Consider the following 21106-nt stretch of genomic DNA (forward strand, 5'->3'; position numbering starts at 1 on the left):
TTTCAAATAGCTCCGCTTCGCGGGACTGCAGATCCTCTCTTCTGTACGTGGACCGTGGGTCTGGGAGGTTGCGGTAGGGCTGGGAACGGTGGTAGCCCGGGACCCTTTACCCGGCCCTTGCTGGTCCCTAGATTCCGAGAGGGGCGAATGCCCCTCCGGCCTACGCTGGGGGGGGTGGAGGCTGTGTGACCCCTCGACCTGGGCTGATCCCAGAAGACCACCCCAGAGGGGCACTTCCGGCCCGGAGGGCCCAGGTGCGCTCTCTGCCGCCGCCGCCGCCGGCCCGCCGGCCACGCCCGCTGCCCGCCGCCGCCCCGCGCGCAGCCCCGGGCCTCAAACGCCGCGAGACCTCCGTCCCTCCCCGCGGCCCCCGGCGCCTGGAGCGCGCACGCAGGGTACGCAGGGCACGCAGGGTGGACGCCGTCCGCCGTGGGTCTCCCCGCTACACCACGGGCCAAGTCTCGCGAGAGTTGTGAGTAAACAGCCCCGAATGGAGAGCCGAGGCGCGTTTGCGGCGGAGGCGCCGTTTCTCCGGGCCCGCCGACCCCGAGCCTGAGGCGGCGGCAGGTACGTCATCCGCGCGCCGGGCCCGCCGTCCCGCCGTCCCGCCGCTGCGCCTCAGAGGCCGCGCCCGGGGCCGGGGCCCGAGGCCGCCGTGCTCCTCGCGGCCCCGCACTGCGGCGGGCGGGCGGGCGGGCGGGCGGGCGGGCGGGCAGGAGGACCCCGGCCCCGGTCCCTGCCCGCGGCCGCGCGCCGTTCGGTCCCCCCGGGCCGGTTCGCCATCTCTTCCCGTGAGGTACACTTGAGCGGGACGAGGCGGCGGGCCCGGCCCGGCCCCGGCCGGCCGCTGCCCGCCTGCGGGAGCCGGGGAGGCGGGCGCGAGGTCCGGCGGGGTCGCCCGCCCGCGCGCGCGGGCCCCGGCGCCGACCTCGGCGGACGGCCGCCCCGCGCTGGACGCGGAGCCCGCGGCGTCGCGGCTCGCGGGTCCGCGGGAGCCACCGCTCTCCGCGCGGAGGGGCGCCGCCCCCCGGCCGGGGTCGGAGACCGGAGACTTCCTTTCCTTGTGCTTCTGGGGGTTTGAACTCGGCACCCGAGCCACGGCCGCGTCCTGCGGAGGCGTCGTGCCGTAAAGCCCCCTTTTTCAAGCGTACTCTCCAGCGTTCTCACTTTACTCTTAGTGAATGTGCAGCGTGGTGCGGTCGGCCCCGCGAGCCACTGCGGGACCACGTCCTGCCACCCCAGAGACACCTGGTACCCGCCTGCCGTCGGTCCCCATTTCCGGCCGGTTTTCCCGGGGTTGCCTTTTGCACTCAGCATCTCCTGCCCGTGGCCTCTGGGTCTGGCAGCCTTCCCGCAGAGCCAGGTGTTGAAGGTGTGTCAGTGCTCCTCCCTTGTTACTGTGGAAGGGCGTTTGTCAGATGGAGAGCACACAGGTTGTTCAGCCACGCGGAACACTTTTTACCCAGCAAAATTTTCTGCTCTAGTAGATGATGGCAGGAGCTGATGGTGGGAGCTGACGGCCCAATCCCTCCTCTGTCCCTGAGGTCTCTCCTGAATTCCCAGACACCCAGGGTGGTTGTTTCTAAAAAAGTGAGCTCTAAGGCAGCGCTTGAAGAACCTTGGGAACACTAGGAATGAGTTTCATTATCGCTCCCAATTCCTGTGTTCTTTGGTTCTCTTCCATCTGTCTGGCTGGACTGCTGCCTTTCAATTTGTGTGGCTGCCACAGGGTGACAGACAAAGAGAGTAACACAACTAGAAGGACCTAGGCAGTGACCTGCACCTCTCCCTCTCAAAGGATTTATAGCAAGTTCTTACTTCAGGAGGGAGTCGTATTTATTAGCAGGTTGGTGAGCTGAAATACTAACAAGAGGCCAGAACTTAGGTTTGGTATTTGGATAAAAAGAGATGAAGGGTCTCTTCCCTTTCTTTGTCTTTGAGGCAGGTTTAGGAGGTGATTTTAAAAAAAAAAAAGGCTGGTAAGTCTTCCTTTGTTGACTAGTTTGTTCTGACATGTTGCAGAGATCTTTTTGCTATATTTATTAATCTTGACAATGTCTTTTTGCTTAAAGAAATGAATTTAAAATGAGGAAAGTAGATAGTTTGGAGGTACTTCATGTGGCTGGTATTGCCAGATGATCAAAGGATAAGCAAAGGCTGCTAGGAACCAAGAGAAATACATGAAGGACGTAGGATGGCTATATAAATAACATAAAAGTCAATGACACAGTAAACCCAGGGTTATCTGTTGACACAAGAGCTACAGTACAGGTCTCTTTTCTTTTCTTTCTTCCTTTTTTTTTTTTTTTTTAATATAGAGCTAAATTAGACGTAGTAACATTCAGGAGGTTGAGACAGGATGATTTTGAGTTGGGGGCTATTTTCAGCTACATAGTGAGTTTGAGGCCAGCTTTGGTGACCTAGTAAGGCCCTGTCTCAAAAACAAAAAAAACAGGGCTGGGAAGGTGGCTCAGTGGTAGAGTGCTTGCCTTGAATGCATGAGACTCTGGGTTTCATTCCTCAGCACCACATAAGCAGAAAAAGCCGGAAGTGGAGCTATGCTCAAGTGGTAGAGTGCTAGCCTTGAGCTGAAGAGCTGAAGGACAGTGCCCAGGCCCAGAGTTCAGGCCCCATGACTGACAAAAAAACAAAAAAAAACAAAGACCAGGTGTTATTGTGCATAACTCAAGAGGTGATTCCAGTTCCAGGCCAGCCTGAGCAAAAGTTAAGGAGATCTCATCTCCTGTTGGTGCATGTCTGCTATCTTAGCTACAAAAGTTTGAAGAATAACTGTCTGAAAACCAACTAGCAGGAAGTGTTGAGGGGGCATAACTCAAATAGTAGAGTGACTGTCCAATAAGCATGAGACCCCAAAACACTCACACATAACAATAAAAAACCCTACAACTTACTGATGGTCAGAATGTGCCAGAAGAAATAGTTCAATCAGACTTAAGTATATACCTTTATTTTAAGATTTTTAAGTATATACCTTTATTTTAAGATAGTATGTACTGACATTGCTTAATTGCTAGCCTGTTAAACAATGGTAATATTTCAAGTATGCAATTAGTTAGGGAAGTGGTAGCTATGTAGCCAGCTTTTAATTAAAGTGGTTAGTACCCTTGCATGGCTTAAACATTCATTCTTCCTGGAGCTATCTCAGTAACTAGCTTATTAGAATGCAAGGCTTGGCTTCATAATTAGATGGTTATCCATCTGTGCTACAAATAATGTCCTCTACCTGAATTAGGTCTTAAAAGTATTTCCAGATAATTTCCGATGTCTTTAAGTTACACCAAAAGTATAATCTTTGTGATATTCTTCTATTATGCTAATTATAAGTAAAGAATCTTAGAGCAGATATTAACTGACAGACAGGAAGACCATATGTTTACCTAGGTAATAAATTTGCTTTATTTTGTCTCATTTTACATACATTTCATCGTGTCTTATTTCTGGTACATGGGATTTGAACTATGTCTTTTTCATTCATTTAGTATTTGATGTCATTTCCTTTTTCCTTTTTTTTGGTGCTATTCCTCAGGATCTGGGCACTGTCCCTGAGTCTTTTTTGCTCATAGCTAGCAGTCTACTGATTGAGCCACAGCTCCACTTCTGGCTTTTTGGCAAGTAAGTGGAGATAAGAATCTCACGGGCATAGGACTTAACCGCCTGGTCTTACTTCATATGGCGATCCTCACGTCTCAGCCTCTGCTGAGTCGCTCATGTGACAGGTGTGTTAGAGGAACAGTCAGGCTCATGAAAGATCTTTTAGGTATTCCCTTTATGGACCTGCAAGAGATCTTGTACATCAAGAATTCCTAGAAATTAAATCTAATTAGCCTTTGTAGATCCAGTAGCACATTAATTAGGCCCAAGAGAAGATGATATACCAATGGGAGCCAGCGAGATGGTGAACATTTTCAAAGGGTGCCTTTTTCTTAGGCTTCTGTCAGGACAGTTTAAAATTGCTGCATAGCATTCCCTAGTGTAGATGAACCATAATTATTTCAACCTTCCCTACTATTGCACATTTAGATGATCTCTAATTTTTCCCATTTTTATTGTGTCCTCAGTCGTAAATGGTTATATGCTTTCAGGTTCACGTGTTGGGATGGAGTTCAGAGAATTTTAGAAAGGCAGGCTCCTCCTTCTAACTCTGTGTCCTCTGCAGTTCCCAGCTGGCTTTCCCTCTTGCTAGCATGGCATGGGGTCTTGGGCAAGTGGCTTAGCTCCCCTGGGCCCGATATCTCTTCTGAAAATATTACAATAGCAGGCTGTTGTGATGATTAAATGAATTATACATGCAAATTACTTAGAATAGCACTGGCCACATAAGAAATGATCCATTAGTGTCAGGTTTTTGCAATTACTGGATTTATTAGGCCAAACCCTGAAGCTATGTACATTTTAAGGGTTTTGGAAAATTGCTGTTCTAACAAAAGTTCTAACAGTTTTGTTTTTTATATTTACCAGTAACACATTAGGTTACATCTGTTATTAGGTTTGTTGAATTGCATTATTTATTCATTTATTGGTGACAGTATGATGAACTTGGGACTCTCACGCATACTAGGCAGGTGTTCCACCACTTAAGCCAACACCCCAGCCATTTTTGCTTTTGTTATTTTTAAAAATAGGGTCTCACTTTTGACTTTTGCCCTGGCTGAGCCCTTGCTTCTGTTTATGCCTTCTGTAGCTGTAGCAGGGATGACAGGTACAAGCCACCATGCCCAGCTAAAATTGGTTGAGGTGGAGTCTTCTGAACTTTTTGCCTGAGCTGGCTTTTAAACAGTGGTGCTCTCAATCTCAGCCTCTTGAATATCTAGGATTACAGGCATGAGCCACCATACATACCTGGCTTGAATTTGTTTTGTTTTGTTTTTGAGACAGGCTCTCACTTTGTAGCCCAGGATGGCCTGGAACTTGAAATACTCCTGCCTCAGCCTTCTGAGTCCTGGGATTACAGGTATGCACCCTCATGCTGTTTGGGTTAGCTGAATTCTTAAACTTATTATATACTGAGTACCTCAACTTTTTTTTAAAGGTGTCACTTTTATAGTGTTAATCATACAAACCCAGGTTAATTTTAACAGGGTTTGTGTTGTGTGCCGTTACTACTAGGGCTTGAATTCAGGGCCAGGGTGTTCTCACTTAGCCTCTTTTCCCTCTCCCACTGCTCTACCACTTGAGCCATGCCTCAAAAGCTGTGCTTTTTGGTGGTTAATTGAAAGTAAAAGTCTTGGTTTTCCCTTCCCTGGGCTGGCTTTGAACCCAAATCCTCAGCTCTGTTCCTCCTAAGTAGCTAAGATTACAGTTGTGAGCCACCAGGCCTGGCCAAAAGTTTTCTTGAGTGTGAATGTTTCTAGAGGAAGTGCCATCTCCTTAGAATGAGATAGATGGTCAGCCCATGTCCCAGTTCCATGTCCATGGGTTCAATCAGTTGATAGTCAGATAGACCTAGGGAATAAATCATATTGGTGCTGATTGTGTAACTTTCTTTTGCTGTCATTTCTAGACAGTGCTGCATAACAACCACTCACATAGTATCTGTGTTGTATTAGATGTCACAGACCATCTAGTGATCATTTAAAATACTCAGAAGGATGGCAAGGTTATATGGAAACACTGCATCATTCCATTCATCCATCTAATTTTCATCATCTATTATTGGGGACTAAACCTTTGGGCTTTGGGCTTAATAGGCAAGCTCTCTACCACATGAGCTGCACCCAGTCTTTTTTTTTGGAGGGGAAGTGGTTGTGAACCTTGAACTCAGGGCCTGGATTCAGTCCCTGAGCTCTTTTGCTCAAGGCTAGCACTCTACCACTTTGAGCCACAGCTCTACTTCAGGTTTTTTGAGTGGTTAATTGGAGATAAAAGAGTCTCATGGGGACTTTTCTCCCTGGCCTGACTTCTAATCATGATCTTCATATCTCAGCCTCCTGAGTTGCTAGGATTACAGGTGTGAGATACCAGTGCCTGGCTAGACCTTTTGTTTTGGTTTTTTTGAAACAGGGCGTTGCTAACCTTGCTTAAATTGCCCTTGAGTGTATGATCCACATGATCCATCTGCTTCTGCCTTCTGAGGAGCTGGGATTATAGGTGTCACTGTGCCTGGCAGTTGTTTTTCATTTCTGACTTCTTCCTGTTGCTTGTTAGTTATTAATATTATTTGATCAAACCAGCTTAGTCTTCCCTGCCATAATCCATTGCTTGTGCAATGCTGTCCTCATCTGCCCATTCTCCAGCTCCCTGTGTACCCCTCTTTAGAACACCCGCCTTCTTGTCCTCAGCATATGTAGTCAGAAAGGGAGGAAGGGAAGAAGTAGGATTTCGTTCCACATGTTCACACTGTACACACACTGTGTGGCTTCAGCAAGCCTGTGTCAGGGCTTATGCATGCCAGCCTTGGTTCTGTGGGGCTCCTGGGAGGCTCAGTTGTTTACATGAATGACTAGAGGCAGTCTGCATTTTCAAGTACACTGGACAAGTCTGGGACTGACCTGCAGGACCCTCATGATCAGTACCTTCTCCAGTTGCACAAATCATTCCCCCTATCTTTCTTCCTTCCAAATACACAATTTATCAGTAGCTAAATGCTATGTTTCACTTTCTGGGCTTCTTATGTGGAAGGTCATCTTTGAGGTCAGAGGTTTCTGCTGGGTTTATTCCCTGGAACAGGGCAACTCAGGCCAAGCTAGAGAGCGGTGGCTCTGCTGGCCATCTGTGGCTCTGTGTCACTCCTATACCTGGCCTTCCTAGCCTCTCCCCCTTCCACAGGGCCTTCCTCCAGCTCCTCCCCAGCTTAGTTCCGCAGAAGCTGGCTGCAATGTCTCCCTTCTTACAGTCAGCAGGGACTGTGTCAGCTCAGCTTCCCTGATGCCCTAGTCTCAGCTCTCTGCCGTTTTCCTTTTGTGCTTTTGATTCGGCTGTGTGAGCTAGGGTTGGCCTCCTGTGCTGTATCCTACCTAGAGGAATCTGCCCCTGATGTACTTGTGTGCTCTGCAGCACCTGGCAGTGTCTGAACTAGGGAAGCACTAAAATTACATTGATTTTCTGGAACCCTCTTAAAGTACTATTTTTTTTTAATTTGGAGGAGAATTGTTTACCTTATGAAGTCTCTTCATTTAAAAACCTCTAGTTTATTTCTTGTACTCTTTTCTTCCTTCCTTTTTTTTCCCTTTTACCTTCCCCTTTTCCTTTTTTCAGATTGGCTTCAAACTCTTGAATTTCCTGTTTCTGCCTGACTTCTTTCTTTTCAAGTCAGGCTCCTGCCTGAGTCATGAGGACACATAGCTCCCTTCCACATAGACCACAGCACAGTACAAGTTCATTCTCTTTTTCTGTAAGTGAACTGTTTAGAATCAAAGTGGTTTTATCCCAGTTGGCCTACAGTTTTGATGGTATTGCTTCCAGTGTTCAATTATGTTGTCCAAATAGGTCATAGATTCTTTTTTTTTTGGTCGGTCGTGGGGCTTGAACTTGGCCTGAGCACTGTCCCTGTGCTCTTCAGCTCAAGGCTAACACTTCTGGTTTTCTGGTGGTTTATTGGACATAAGAGTTTCACGGACTTTCCTGCCCAGGCTGGCTTTGAACTGAGATCCTCAGATCTCAGCCTCCTGCTAGCCTAGGATTACAGGCGTGAGCCATTGGCGCCTGGCAGGTCATAGATTCTTTAGTTTGAGGCAGAAGAGTTCTAAGATTTGTTTTCTTCATTAAAAAAAAAGACACACTGAGTGAGGGGCCCATTTAAACCTTTTAGACATTCCAGGTTGTTAGCATGCTACCATTTTTGTGTTATCATTTAGTATTATCATTTGACCAGTAATCTTTAAGCTGGGTATATTCTTCATGAAATCACATTCTTTGATTCCCCCATTGTGGGAAATGCCCAGCATAAAGACACACAAAGTCTGGGTGGGTTCCTAGCAAGTGTTAGGGTGACAATAGGAATCCTAGGCTCCTTCTCCATGGTGTATTTTGCTCTTGTTGACATTGTAGTAGTTCTTTCTGCTGAGGTCCACAGGGCAGCTGTCAGTTTCATCTTCCCCAGTAATTCCCCCTACCCCCAGCACCCTTTAGCAGTAGAGGCTTTCCAGAGTAGTTGCTCATGGCAGCAATGGAGGGCCTCAAACTTCTCATTCTGTTTGTGGAGGTGTCCAGCATGTGGATAGGGGCAGAAGCTGAACCCTTGTTGCTCTAAAGTGTGGCTTTCTGCCAGGATTTAACCCCTGGCTACCCCCCTTGAGAGGTGGCTGATGCTTTTCACCTGTCCTCTTCCCCACTCCCTCTTCCTTCTGCATTATTTGTCTCACGTTCATCAGTGCAGCTGGGTTTTCTAGTAACACCATAGCCAGCATTTCTTTTTTTTCTTTCAGTACTGGAGTTTGAACCTTACACATGTTAGGTAAACACTACCACTTCAGACATGTCTCTAGGCTTTTTACTTATTTTTTAGAAAGAGTCTTAGATTTTTGTCCAGGCTGACCTTAGATTGTGATCCTTCTATGTATATACACATCTTCCCATGTAGCTGGGACTATTGTATAACTCAGCCTGTTAGTTGAAGTGGTTTCTGCTAACTTTTTGCTTGGGATGACCATAAACCAGCTTCCCCCTCCAGTCTCCCAAGTAGTTGGATTATAGGCATGAGCCACTGTACTTAGTGCGTGCGTGTGCGTGTGCGTGTGTGTGTGTGTGCGCGTGTGCGTGTGTGTGCGTGTGTGCGTGTGTGTGCGTGTGTGTGTGTGTGTGCGTCTGTGTGTGTTTATGTATAATTTTTTGCTGTGTTCATTGGGAAGACTGATTTTTTTCCTTTCTCCTACAATTCATATATTTTGAAAGATACCTGTACCATGAATAATTTAATACTGAAATAACATTCTTTAGCAATAGCTTGCCTCCAAAGCTGTCCTCTTATGTCAGTTCCAATAAAGGGCTGATCTGGTTTTATAACAAATTTAGCAGGTTAAATGTTTTTTTAAGTTTGAGGGTTTGGCAAAACAAGTCTAATGACAGTAAAAACCTTTCTATGCACTTTTCATGGAATTGGCAGGAAGTATTTTACAGTCTGAGCACTTTTAATGCACTGTCTCTTTTTTTTTGGTCGGTCATGGGGCTTGAGCTCTGGGCTTGAAAACTGTCCCTCAGCTCTTCAGCTCAAGGCAAGCACTCTACCACTTGAGCCACAGCACCACTTCCGGTTTTCTGGTGATTTATTGGAGATGATTTTCACGGACTTTTCTACCTGGGCTGGCTTTGAACCACGATCCTCAGATCTCAGCCTCCTGAGTAGCTAGGATGATAGGCATGAGCCACCAGTGCCCGGCTACACTGTCTCTTAAAGATTGTGTTAAAATGGCTTTGATAGAAACTATCTTGCCATTAGGTATTAATTTTACAGCAGAAAATAATGCTCATAAACTGAGTTTTCCTGAAAACTTGGTGAAATTGGTTGGGAATTAGGAGCGTATTGGTAAGATGGCCTGGTGGTGAGTTACAGGTAACAGGAGCCACACAGAATCCGAACAAGCCTCCACCTCCTCCTGTGTGTGCCTGGCTGCTTGTGGTCTGTGAGCTCAGGCTTCTGATGTCTACAATTCTCTTAGGCTGGTTTGTCCACTTTTTCATTTACTGCCCTTGCTTTATTTTAATGCTGCCTTAAAGCTTGTTTCTATGAAACAAGTGACTCATGAACAGAAATGAAATACGATGTCTTATCATTGGGACCCTTTGTTCCTTTAGTCTTAATTGCAGCTGTCACTGGATCATGCCTGCCTCTCTCAGGTGCTCCTAATGCTTGTGTTCCTCTTTCTGCTTCAGAGATCACGTCACACAGTGATATTGGCTGAGCTCTGCTTGACTTGGCTCTGTGCAGATGGAGTCGAGGACTCAGTGGTGTCGGTCCGAATGACAGCAGCCTTCTGTCCAAAATGGAGAAGAAGCGGAGGAAGAAATGAAAGCCTCCCTACGGGCCAAGCTGCGGATGGCCATGGGACTTAACTTCTACTTACGTTGGACAAGACTGTAGGCTGGTTGACCAGTAAAGTTGCAGCATTTAGCCAAAACACAAGTTCTTTTTTGATCAAGGAAGAAAAAGTGTGGTTGGATTTTAGCAATTTTATTCACTTGTGACCATGAAGCTTGTCAATGTCTGGCTGCTTTTGCTAGTGGTTTTGCTCTGTGGGAAGAAACATCTGGGTGACAGGCTGGAGAAGAAAGCGTTTGAAAAAGTGCCATGCCCTGGCTGTTCCCATCTGACTCTGAAGGTGGAATTCTCCTCAACAGTTGTGGAATATGGTAATGGTGTTTCTGAAGTGTTAGCCCCTACCCTCTGCTGTTGCCAGGGAACTTGTCCTGATTTTCTACAGTAGATGTCTAATGAGATGAGCACACACTACATGAAGGTTTACCTTCAGTCAAGTCTTTTCCCAGGACGGGTTGCTTGTGAGAAACACAGGCTACTTGATTCTGTGGAACAAATACCCTTGTTGACAGGAGCACTGGTGCTTGGAGTTGCTGAGTGCATGTTCTAAAGCCCAACTGTCCAAGTGTGATAGCGAAGCAAATAGGCCATTTCATCTACTCTCCAGTTGTATGTTCATTTTTAGCAAAATGAAAACAGATCACTTGACTCTCTAAATTCCTTTTTCCTTTTGAAAAACTATTTTTCATTGTAAGTTCATACTTACTTAGATAAAAAGTTTTGTTAAAAAACAACAGCAACAACTGATAAAGCTCTCATAGGAGTATAGTTTTGAATGGTGTATTGTGAAATTGGCTTAATTCAGAGCTCCAGGCCCCAGACTCCTTTCCATCTGTTCTGTTTACTCTGGGCTTTTAGGGCTACTTTCTTTTACTGGTGGAAGTTCATATTACATGTACTCTGTTATATACACATATATCCTTATTTTTCTTTGTGATCATTGATTTCAGAATATATTGTGGCTTTCAACGGCTATTTTACAGCCAAAGCTAGAAATTCATTTATTTCAAGCGCCCTGAAGAGCAGTGAAGTGGACAACTGGAGAATTATACCTCGGAACAATCCCTCCAGTGACTACCCTAGTGACTTTGAGGTGATTCAGATCAAAGAAAAGCAGAAGACAGGGCTGCTGACGCTTGAGGGCCACCCCAACATCAAGCGGGTGACGCCCCAGAGGAGGGTCTTCCGTTCCCTGAAATTTGCTGAGCGTGAGTACCGGGCCTCTTTAGTCCCCTTGAGGTTCACACTGCAGGAAGCATGGAGGCAGTGCGGTGTGTTACCACATGTTACTGGCTGGCATGTACAATGAGGCTCTGTGGCTTTGCGGTAAAGGAAGCCTGAGGTTCTGCAGTTGAGGTGCGATTGCTCTTGTCAGGAGGGATTCTGTCCAGGATCACCTTGGGGCCCCTAAACTACTGAAGGGGAAACAACCTTGTCTTTTTTTTCTGGTGACACAGTGTTGCTGTATAGCCCAGGATGGCCTGGGAGTCAGTCCTGCCTCAGTCTCTGAGTGCTGGGACATGTGCCACCTTCCCCATAGACCTTACCTTTGTGTCTCCTCTTTGCCTGAGTTTGGCTTTCTCAGCATAGGTTTTTGTTATAAAATATCTTTTCTTGGTTTTTAATGTTTCTGTCCCAGCCTCCTGTCTATGAACAACTGTGTCTCAGCTGGGCCGGACACAGGGGTGAGGGGAAGGGGGTCTGGCTCCCCATGTTGGCTCCAAGGCCACAGCTGCCACTCCATCCCAGTTGTTCAGGTCAGCATAGAGTTATCCTCAGGTAAAAAGTTCAAACTACCATGCAGTGTTTTCGAAAGTGTATATCGCCAAAAGGGCCGTCTTCTTCATCATGAACCAGGAAAATAGTTTTAGCTGCTTTAGCTAGTCCTGTTTATTGTCCTTTCCTTCACTAAAAGGAATATCTGTCACATACTAGGTTGGGAGCCTCGTGCATGCATTTTTTGAAAAGTTAACATACAGTGTTGGAAGCTAGTTCTTGACTCAGCTGCAGACTTCTGGGATCTAACTTCTTCAGAGTCCTTTCTGCTAGTCCAGATGTTTTGTGTTATTTTTTTCTCCTTAAAAGGTAATAGTACCCTAAAATGATCCAGGAAAATCAAATTAAACCTGGGATAGTTGGCCAGTTTGCATACATTGTATTTACTTGAACTCATCTGTATTTTGTTTTTTTCATCATAGAGCACTCTAGAATGTTTTAGCACAGGAACCCTACACTGTCCTGGTGGTGGTCCTATGTGCATCATTCCACAAAGACACATAGAGCCTCTGCTCTTCTTACCCTTAGTGGTGCCCTTGAGCAGTAAACTCCTTTTCACTGAAGCTTTTTTTTCCTTATCCCTAAAATGGATCTACCACCTCCCTTACTGGGCTCCTGGAAGATTAAATGAAATCAGGCATTTAAAGATAGCTCAGGAGTGTGCAGAATATTGTAAATGATGTGGAATGGTGATGGTTTCTTCCTCTAACTTGAAGACCATTTCACTTGGTTTTGGATGATCCTGTTCTGCCCTGGATTTCAGCCTTAGTTCTATCCCATGAGCCCTCAGACTAAATGAACCTGTTGTCCACAAGACAGTATTTAAAGGTATTATGAAGGTATCTGTTCCATGATGGCTCTACAGGTTTTCTAAATTGTTCTTAAATAGTGAAGGTTACAACTGAGTTTTATAGCGCAAGTGCAGTGTGAGTCACTCAGGGTGAAGCAGAGAGCCTGACCCTTGATTGAGTGTTGGTAACTCCAGTGTTATTTCTGAAGGGACTTAGCAGGCAGAGCAGCAGTGCCATGCAGGGGGTGTGTAGGCTGGGCCAGCACTTGTTTCACATAGCTGACTTTGAGTGGGCTTCCACATTTTGTTCTCTCTAGGAGTCACCTGCTAAGCCTGGGAGAGTCATTTGTGTTAGAAACAGCTGCTAGTATAGGTTTGTTCTTAAAATGGATGGTGCATTATAATATGAACTTACTGAAAGAAAAAGAAAACTTGTATTTGTTTCACTTTTCTCTCCCATTAAAAAAATTGATTTACAAATGGGAAAATGCATCATCCTTAGCAACTAAGTTTTGGCAAAAGTATATGTCCAAGCCAGGTGCCAGTGGCTCATGCCTGTGATCCTGGCTACTCAGGAGACTGAGATCTGAGGCTCATGTCCCATTACTCCCCTCCCCCCAAAGTATATAGTCCATTGTGATACAGAATTGTTCCATTATCTTCAGAAATTTTCCCTCCTTCTCCCCCTTGTATTTATTCTGGGTTATGAAATGTGAAATTTAACCAGGTAAGAATATTAGTATACTGAGCAATGCATAGTTTTGGAAGGCTCTTATGTGCTGGGCATGATGGTGCATACCTGTGGTCTGTATACCAGCCCTCAGGAGGCTGAGGCAGAACAATTCCAAGTTCAAGGCCAGCCTGAGATGAGACCCTTTCCCAACCCTCTCCTTCCTCCCTCCACCAGAATAAAAGGTTTAGCCAGAGATAGATTTAGTAGCCAACATAGCCTTTCTCTGTTGCACAAGGCAGTAGTGTAAGGCTTCATGACCTTCTTGTGGCCAGTTTATTCCTCTCCGGCTTAGTGAGAACAAGCTGCTAGTGAAAAATGAAGTAACAGAATTGAACTTTTTTTTTTTTTAAAAGATGGTCTCAATAAGTAATCCAGTCTGGCATGGAACTTTTTATATAGCCCAAGTTGGCCTCAAATTCAAAATCCTCTCCCAAGTGCTGTGATTATAGACATGTACTACCACACCTAGCAAAACTTCTTAAAATTTGTTAGTCCTGTTTTGCCTTACCTTGGTTAGAAAATTCTAAGTAGAGGACAGTTTGGGAATAGTATGGGAACTACATACGGTTCTACTGCTTTGAGAAAAATCCTAAAAAGGAGAGAATTCCACTTCTCCTCAAATGTGATTTCAAGGAACCACTGCTGTAGTGTGGTGTATTTTTCTCTTTTTTTCTGATTGTTCTCTTTCTTGGCTCCAGCGGACCCTGTTGTGCCTTGTAATGAAACTCGCTGGAGCCAGAAGTGGCAGTCATCACGTCCCCTGAGGAGGGCCAGTCTCTCTCTGGGCTCTGGTTTCTGGCATGCCACTGGAAGGCATTCAAGTAGACGGTTGCTGAGAGCCATTCCACGCCAGGTTGCTCAGACACTACAGGCAGATGTGCTGTGGCAGATGGGCTACACAGGTATGTGCCCTCAGTAGGGACTGTGGGAAGTCTGGTGTCAGAGGCTATCTTGTGCAGTGCCCAGTGCCATGGCCCTGCCACCTTATGTGTTTGTCCTTGCTGTTTGTTGAGCAACATGCAGTGAGCTACACCTGTCTTTGACTTCTGGTAGCTGGCATCTGTGTCTGTGACTTTTCTATATGGCACCAGATGTGTCCTGAGTCCAGAATGGCAGATTGCAGAGCATTTATTTCCTATCAACATACACACAAAGCCTGGGCTGGCTGGCAGTCTTTAGAGGTCTGTACTTCCTAGGAAAGAGATCATGTTGCAAGATGGTCACCTGGATTTGTGTAATTTTGTGAAAATCAGTTTTTATCACTTGAGTTTGGTGCTTTGTATGTAGAATGACTTAGTGACTGACTCCCCTTGCTGATCTGTTTCAGAATGAGAAACTATTAAGGTCATATCTTTGAAATAAAAGCAATAAGGTTCCATTGTTTTACCATCCATCATGCAGAACATTCCTGCTTGAACTAATGTGAGAATTTTTTCCCGTATTCAAGTATAAGCCAGAGTCTTGCCTGTAGACTGTCACAGGTGGTTAGGTTTCAATCTCCTGGTTGAAGATTTGCCTCTCTTGTGGTTTCTTATCCTGATACCCTCACCATCTCAGAGATACTTCAACATTTAATACCTGGTAGACAGACATTTTATTTTTTTTTTTGTCGGTCGTGGAGCTTGACCTCTGGGCTTGGGCACTGTTCCTGCGCTCTTCAGCTCAAGGCGAGTGCTCTACCGCTTGAGCCACAGTGCCACTTCCGGTTTTCTAGTGGTTTATTGGAGATAAGAGTCTCACGGACTTTCCTGCCTGGGCTGGCTTTGAACTGCGATCCTCAGATCTCAGCCTCCTGAGTAGCTAAGATTACAGATGTGAGTCACCGGCGCCCAGTTTAGACAGACATTTTAGTAAAATTATTTTCTTTTCCTGTTTAAGTTATTTTTAGAGTGAGAAATTCTCTGTAATCACTAGAAACATTTTTCTCAGAGACTCTGTGTGTGTGTGTGTGTGTGTGTGTGTGTGTGTGTGTGTGTGTGTGTGTGTCTGTGTCTGTGTCTGTGTCTGTGTCTGTGTCTGTGTGTGTCTGTGTCTGTAGCTCAGAGTTGCCTTGAACTTAAGCCTTCAACCTTTGCCTCCCTCTCTCCCCCATCAAGTGCTAGGATTACAAGTATGCACCAAAATGCATAACTTGATTTTATAGACACAAATTTAGAAAGATGTTTCCAAATATGATCTTGTATTTCTTCATTTTGGAATAGGTGCAAATGTCAGGGTTGCTGTTTTTGATACTGGGCTGAGCGAGAAGCACCCCCACTTTAAGAATGTGAAGGAGAGAACCAACTGGACCAATGAGCGGACTCTGGATGATGGTAGGTGTCAGCGTACAGAGAGTGGCCCCTGGGGGCCTCAGGCTGTCACTCCTTCCTGTCCTTGTCCATGTCAGTGCTTTTCCGTGTGCTAATGGTCCACAGTCTGTGTACCACAGTTATGTGGTCAGACTTCACTTGTTTGTGCCTTTTTGTATGACAGAAGCTTTTCTGAAGATCTCAGGAGGTGTAGGGAAGCGGAGGTGGGGTGCCAGGTGGGGGTACCACGGGGGTCAGTGGCAGCAGTTTGGGTATAGGACAGTGGAGTACCACCAAGGTCTCCCGTGGGGCTGGAGAATGACATTTACATAGATGGCTTGGCAGCAGCATTGCACTTGTAAAATGGCAGTGTCTCACAGGACTTCTTCTTCCTGTGGGCATAGGTCTGGGCCATGGTACGTTTGTGGCAGGCGTGATTGCCAGCATGAGAGAATGCCAAGGATTTGCCCCAGATGCAGAGCTTCATATCTTCAGGGTCTTTACCAACAACCAGGTGGGTGTTTGAGGACCCCTGAAACTGATGGGACCCATCCTGAAATGTAAAAAGTAAAAATGTGTTTATAAGTAGTGCCTGTCAGTGATGCCAAGCTTCCCTCTAGTGCCCCACTTGTGCTAGAGCCTTGCCCTAGTCCTTTCTGTCTCTGTGTGACTTTGCCCTTCTACCACCACTTGCCTTGACCTACCTTGAGCTCTGAAGACCTCGCTCCAGGCCCACTGTGTTCAGTGATTCCTAAGTTTTCTGTTTCATTTGTGCTTGAGATTTATTTGAGGTTTTTGTTGTTGTTGTTTTAAAAGATACTTATGGAAGAACTAGGGGCATGGCTCGTTGGTATTGTGCCAGCCTAGCAAGTATGAGGCCTTGAGTTCAAACCCTAGTTCAACACACACACACACACACACACACACACACACACACACACACACACACACACACACACACACACACACACACACACACACACACACACACACACACACACACACACACACACACACACACACACACACACACACACACACACACACACACACAAATTATGCTTTATGTAGAGTGTATTCTTTATCCTAAAAAAAAGGGTCACTGATACACTGGGAGGTGTTTTAATTTAACTAGGTGTCTTACACGTCTTGGTTTTTGGATGCCTTCAACTACGCCATCTTGAAGAAAATTGATGTACTAAACCTCAGCATTGGTGGCCCTGACTTCATGGATCACCCCTTTGTTGACAAGGTTGGTCAAGTTATTGCGTAGCTCCTACTCTTTTGTCTCCCACCTCTGTCATTTCCAGTGGGTTAGTGGCTTCTTACCCAAGTGACAGCTTTGTGAAAACAGATACTGACATGAGCTTTAATGACTTGTATGTTATAAACCAGTGGATTAAAGGCCTGTTAATTCCTTTCTAACCTGTATAGGCTTTGCTCTGCTCAGCTGCTCTGCTCTGCTCTGTTCTGTTCTGTTCTCCTTTGCTCTGTTCTGCTCCACTCCGCTCCCCTCCCCTCCACTCCACGCCATGTCTTCCTGAACCAGGCTAGTGAGCTGTGTGCCCTGCACTGCTCAGTCCTGCATCATGGGTACTGTTCTCTCTCGTGTAGAGAACAGTCCAGATGTGCCTACCTTGTCATGCCCACACTGCCTTGGAGAGGCTCCTCCTTTTTTTTTTTTTTTTTTTTTTTTTTTTTTTTTTTTTGTCGGTCGTGGGGCTTGAACTCTGGGCCTGAGAGCTGTCCCTCAGCTCTTCAGCTCAAGGTGAGCGCTCTACCACTTGAGCTACAGCGCCACTTCCGGTTTTCTGGTGGTTTATTGGAGATAGGAGTCTCACGGTCTCTCTTGCCCGGGCTGGCTTTGAACCACGATCCTCAGATCTCAGCCTCCTGAGTAGCTAGGATTACAGGCGTGAGCCACCAGCGCCCGGCTTAGAGAGGCTCCTCCTTTTGAAGATTGTTGAAGTCATAGGGTTTTATAATTATGTGTTGACTGTTTAGAGTGGCATACTTGTATTAACTAAATGCATGCTAATTTTGTAGGTGTGGGAATTAACTGCTAACAATGTTATCATGGTTTCTGCTATTGGCAACGATGGACCTCTGTATGGGTAAGTGGCCTCAACAGAGTGGTTTTGGAATACTTTCCCTGAAACAACTGAAAAATTATGTCAGTCTGTACATGTCTACAAGTACTTGTTTGTATCTAATACTCGCGTGTGTGTTAACAAATACTGTCAATTAAATAAAACAACAATGTGTAAGAAAACCTTGAGTATTTACCAATCTGCTTAGCAGTTGTCAGCATAAGGCCATTCTTCTGTTTTTTTTTTTTTTTTTTTGGTGGGAGGGTTCCAGTCGTGGGGCCTGAACTCTGGGCCTGGGCGCTGTCCCTCAGCTCTTCAACTCAAGGCTAGGACTCTACCACTTGAGCCACAGTGCCACTTCTGGCTTTTTTTTTTCTGCTTATGTGGTACTGAGGAATCGAACCTAGGGACTCAAGCATGCTAGGCGAGCGTTCTACCACTGAGCCACCTTCCCAGCTCCCTTTTTTTTTTTTTAAATTGCTACAAATAGCCATTTAAAGGCCCAAATTCATTTATTTCTTTTTTAAAAGTAGTTATTACAAAGTTGATGTACCAGAGTGGTTATAGTGCTAAATTTCTTTTTTTATTGTGAAAATACTGTACAGAGGGGTTACAATTACATGGGCAAGATAATGAGTACATTTCTTTTTTTCTTTCTTTTTTTTTTGGGGGGGGGCCGGTCGTGGGGCCTGAATTCTGGGCCTGGGCACTGTCCCTCAGCTCTTCAGCTCAAGGCTAGCACTCTACCACTTGAGCCACAGCGCCACTTCCGGCTTTTTTCTTTTCACTTATGTGGTGCTTAGGAATCGAACCCAGGGCCTCATGCATGCAAGGCAAGCACTCTATCACTGAGCCACCTTCCCAGCCCCAATGAGTACATTTCTTACCAAGCATTGTAATCTCTTCCTTTGTTTCCCCTTCCCATCCCTTCCCATCCTCCTCCCCTCCCCTATACTACTAAATTTCTTAATATTCTTTCTACCTTCCCTGAAACAGGTCAGGAAAATGACGGTTAGGAAGGAATGGGTTCTGAGTATGTATTGAGAATATAACTATATATAAAGCACAGGGGGTTCAAGGAGAAGTAGAGGCATGCCTGCCTTTCTGGGAAAGATGGGGTATACACTATGAAGCTCCAGGAGTAAGAAAATGCTTCCTGCTGTGAGAGACCTAGCGGCTTGTGAGAGACCTCAAGTAGGAGAGCAGCAGGAGCCAAGTGGCAAGAAACACAGCCCACTAGCCTCTCTGTATGGCTTTAGATCTCAATTTTCTTTCTACCTGCACCTCTGATTTTTATTCTGTGTTTAATGTGTGTAGGTAATTTCTTGTGTTTAGCATCCTGTGTTATTGACTTGGGAGAATTGTTTGAGTTAACCAAGGCAGAGAGGAAATGCTGGATGTATGTTCCATGTGCTGTGTACAGTGGGGGAGAGACTGAATGTCTGTTCTCCCTGTGTGCACATGCTTCTGGTGTGGACATGCACCAAAGCCAGCTGGACAGCCTGGGCTGAGGCACCTGCTGAGGGAAGGCAGGTTGTCTGGAGGATAAAGGGAGCTAATGCAAAGCACCCACCACATTGTATGAGGCTAAGCTATGTAAAGTTGGTGTTTATGTAGGTGAGCAGACATAAATAATGAATAGCTTAGCTTAGAAGATGACTCTCCCCTTGCAAGAGGTCCAAGGTTCTGGATTGGCTGTGGCATAGCAATGTGTGTTGTGAGATATAATTGTCAGTGGGTGGACTGCCCTTCCCATACTTCCCCTCCCAAAAGCTCTAGTTGCTGTGCAGTCCTGTTAGGTTTTCTCATTTTCCTTGCATGTGTTCCTCCTGGTCCCCTGCTTTCTATTTCTGACATCTCTGCTTAATTCCCACTTGCTAGCTTGTCAGTTTCTAGCTCTTCTTCCTTCATTTCGTCTTTTTCACTCCAGCTCTTCTGGTATAGATCAGTGGGTCCAGGGTTTGAGCTGACCTGCCCCCAGGCTGAGAGCCTTCCCTTTTCTGAGCCCTAGGTCATTGCCTGTCACTGAGTGGGGGCATAGGGAATGACAGGTGTGACAGGACTGCTCACATAGCAGTTACAGTGGTGGAGCTAGGCTGTAGGAAGAGCACCACACAGATGTTGCCTTCCTTTTTGTCTGTTTTTCTGTTCAAATAGTTCCCTAGCAGTTTTTTACTCAGTAGTTTGCACTAGATTGTACTGAGTAGTCGATAAAATCCACATATTCCAAGGGCTTTGAAATTCTAGGCTGGAATTGGCAAACTTTTCCTGTTAGGGGTCGGAGAGTAAACATTTCAAGCTTTGTGGCCAGATAGTCTCTGCTACTTGGCTTTGGCCTTGTGGCATGAAAGCAGCAATGAGTTATGTGGAAGTTGATGGGCATGGCTGTATTCCAGTAAAACCATACTTACAAAAACAGGTGGCATTTGATTGGGCCCACAGCCACTTTTTGCCAACTCTAGTCAGAACCTGTTGGCTCACCTTTATTTACAGCTGGCACCTTTACCTCAGGTCTGGTCCTCCTGTGTCTGTAGTAGAAGCTGTGTTTATTTCATATTCCCTCTCTCCGACCCTGCTGCTAGTCCTCCTGTTCACACCTGTCTGCTCTTTTCCATGCTGTTCTTACTACCTTGTCACACAGTTGCCCTCCTGAAACCCCATGGCTTTTGTGGGAAGTTGTCTTTGACCATTTTTAATCAGAGTAGTGAATTTAAGTTGTGTTGTTGGGAAAACTTAGAGAGGAAGGCCTTGTCTCCGCGTATTTTGTTCTTGTGGTGCACACATGGACCTGGATATCTGCAGTGCCTCCTGCAGTGATGGTAAGTGCCATGTGACCATCCCTATCACCCAGCTGGAGACACGCGCAGGCTGACAGCTCGGGCATTGGGAGAGTAGAGGACGGAAACATGCTGGCTGAAAGTGAGGCGTGTGTCCATCCCAAGCCAGGCCCCTTGCCAGGATCTTTCTTTTGGGGCCCTGTACCCCAACCTGAGTCTGCAGTCGTGGCTCTCCCCTTTTCAGTACCAGCAGTGATGTCTTGATTTTCTGGCTCAGTCCTCTCAATAGCTTCCCTTTTTAACACTCTTGAGTGTGTTAGGTATTGACAGATCAAGAGTGGATGGGTGGGAGGGTAGGAAGGCAGTGTTCTTTTGATGGCTTCAGTGAGAGGTTCTACTAGTGACTTCAGTTAGCCTATGTTCCTTAGAATCATAGGCCTGTGTAGACATCCAGCATTAAGCCTGCTTCCTCTGAATGGTCTCCCTTCCCTGTGGCATGTTGTCCCCACTGAGCTCAGATGTCAGTGTCATTGTTGAGTGGGCATAGTTTGAAGACACTGCAGTCTTGGAATCTGTTACAGTTGTTGAATTGTCAAAGAGTTTTTCCTTTTGATAATGGAGTTTAGACGTGTGCATGTCTAAGCACATAACTGGTTATTTC

At 46.0% G+C, this 21106-nt stretch overlaps 1 protein-coding gene across 2 annotated transcripts in view; it reads left to right on the top strand.

Moving 5' to 3' along the window:
- Window positions 1-446: 446 nt before the first annotated feature.
- Window positions 447-21106, top strand: part of LOC138822870 (membrane-bound transcription factor site-1 protease) — a 45725-nt gene continuing 25065 nt past the window's right edge. The window contains exons 1-9 of one of the 2 annotated variants that reach the window (XM_070015834.1): window positions 447-567; window positions 4897-4972; window positions 9829-10305; window positions 10942-11199; window positions 13989-14192; window positions 15492-15602; window positions 15983-16092; window positions 16714-16830; window positions 17625-17692. In XM_070015834.1, coding sequence (XP_069871935.1) covers window positions 10143-10305; window positions 10942-11199; window positions 13989-14192; window positions 15492-15602; window positions 15983-16092; window positions 16714-16830; window positions 17625-17692 — 1031 coding nt within the window. In that variant the 5' untranslated portion in view covers window positions 447-567; window positions 4897-4972; window positions 9829-10142. The remainder of the gene's footprint in view (window positions 568-4896; window positions 4973-9828; window positions 10306-10941; window positions 11200-13988; window positions 14193-15491; window positions 15603-15982; window positions 16093-16713; window positions 16831-17624; window positions 17693-21106) is intronic. The other variant, XM_070015833.1, reaches the window with a different exon arrangement.

This window comes from Dipodomys merriami, unplaced genomic scaffold, assembly GCF_024711535.1.
Source record: "Dipodomys merriami isolate MVZ:Mamm:240054 unplaced genomic scaffold, mDipMer1.0.p SCAF_116, whole genome shotgun sequence".
Lineage (NCBI taxonomy): Eukaryota > Metazoa > Chordata > Mammalia > Rodentia > Heteromyidae > Dipodomys > Dipodomys merriami.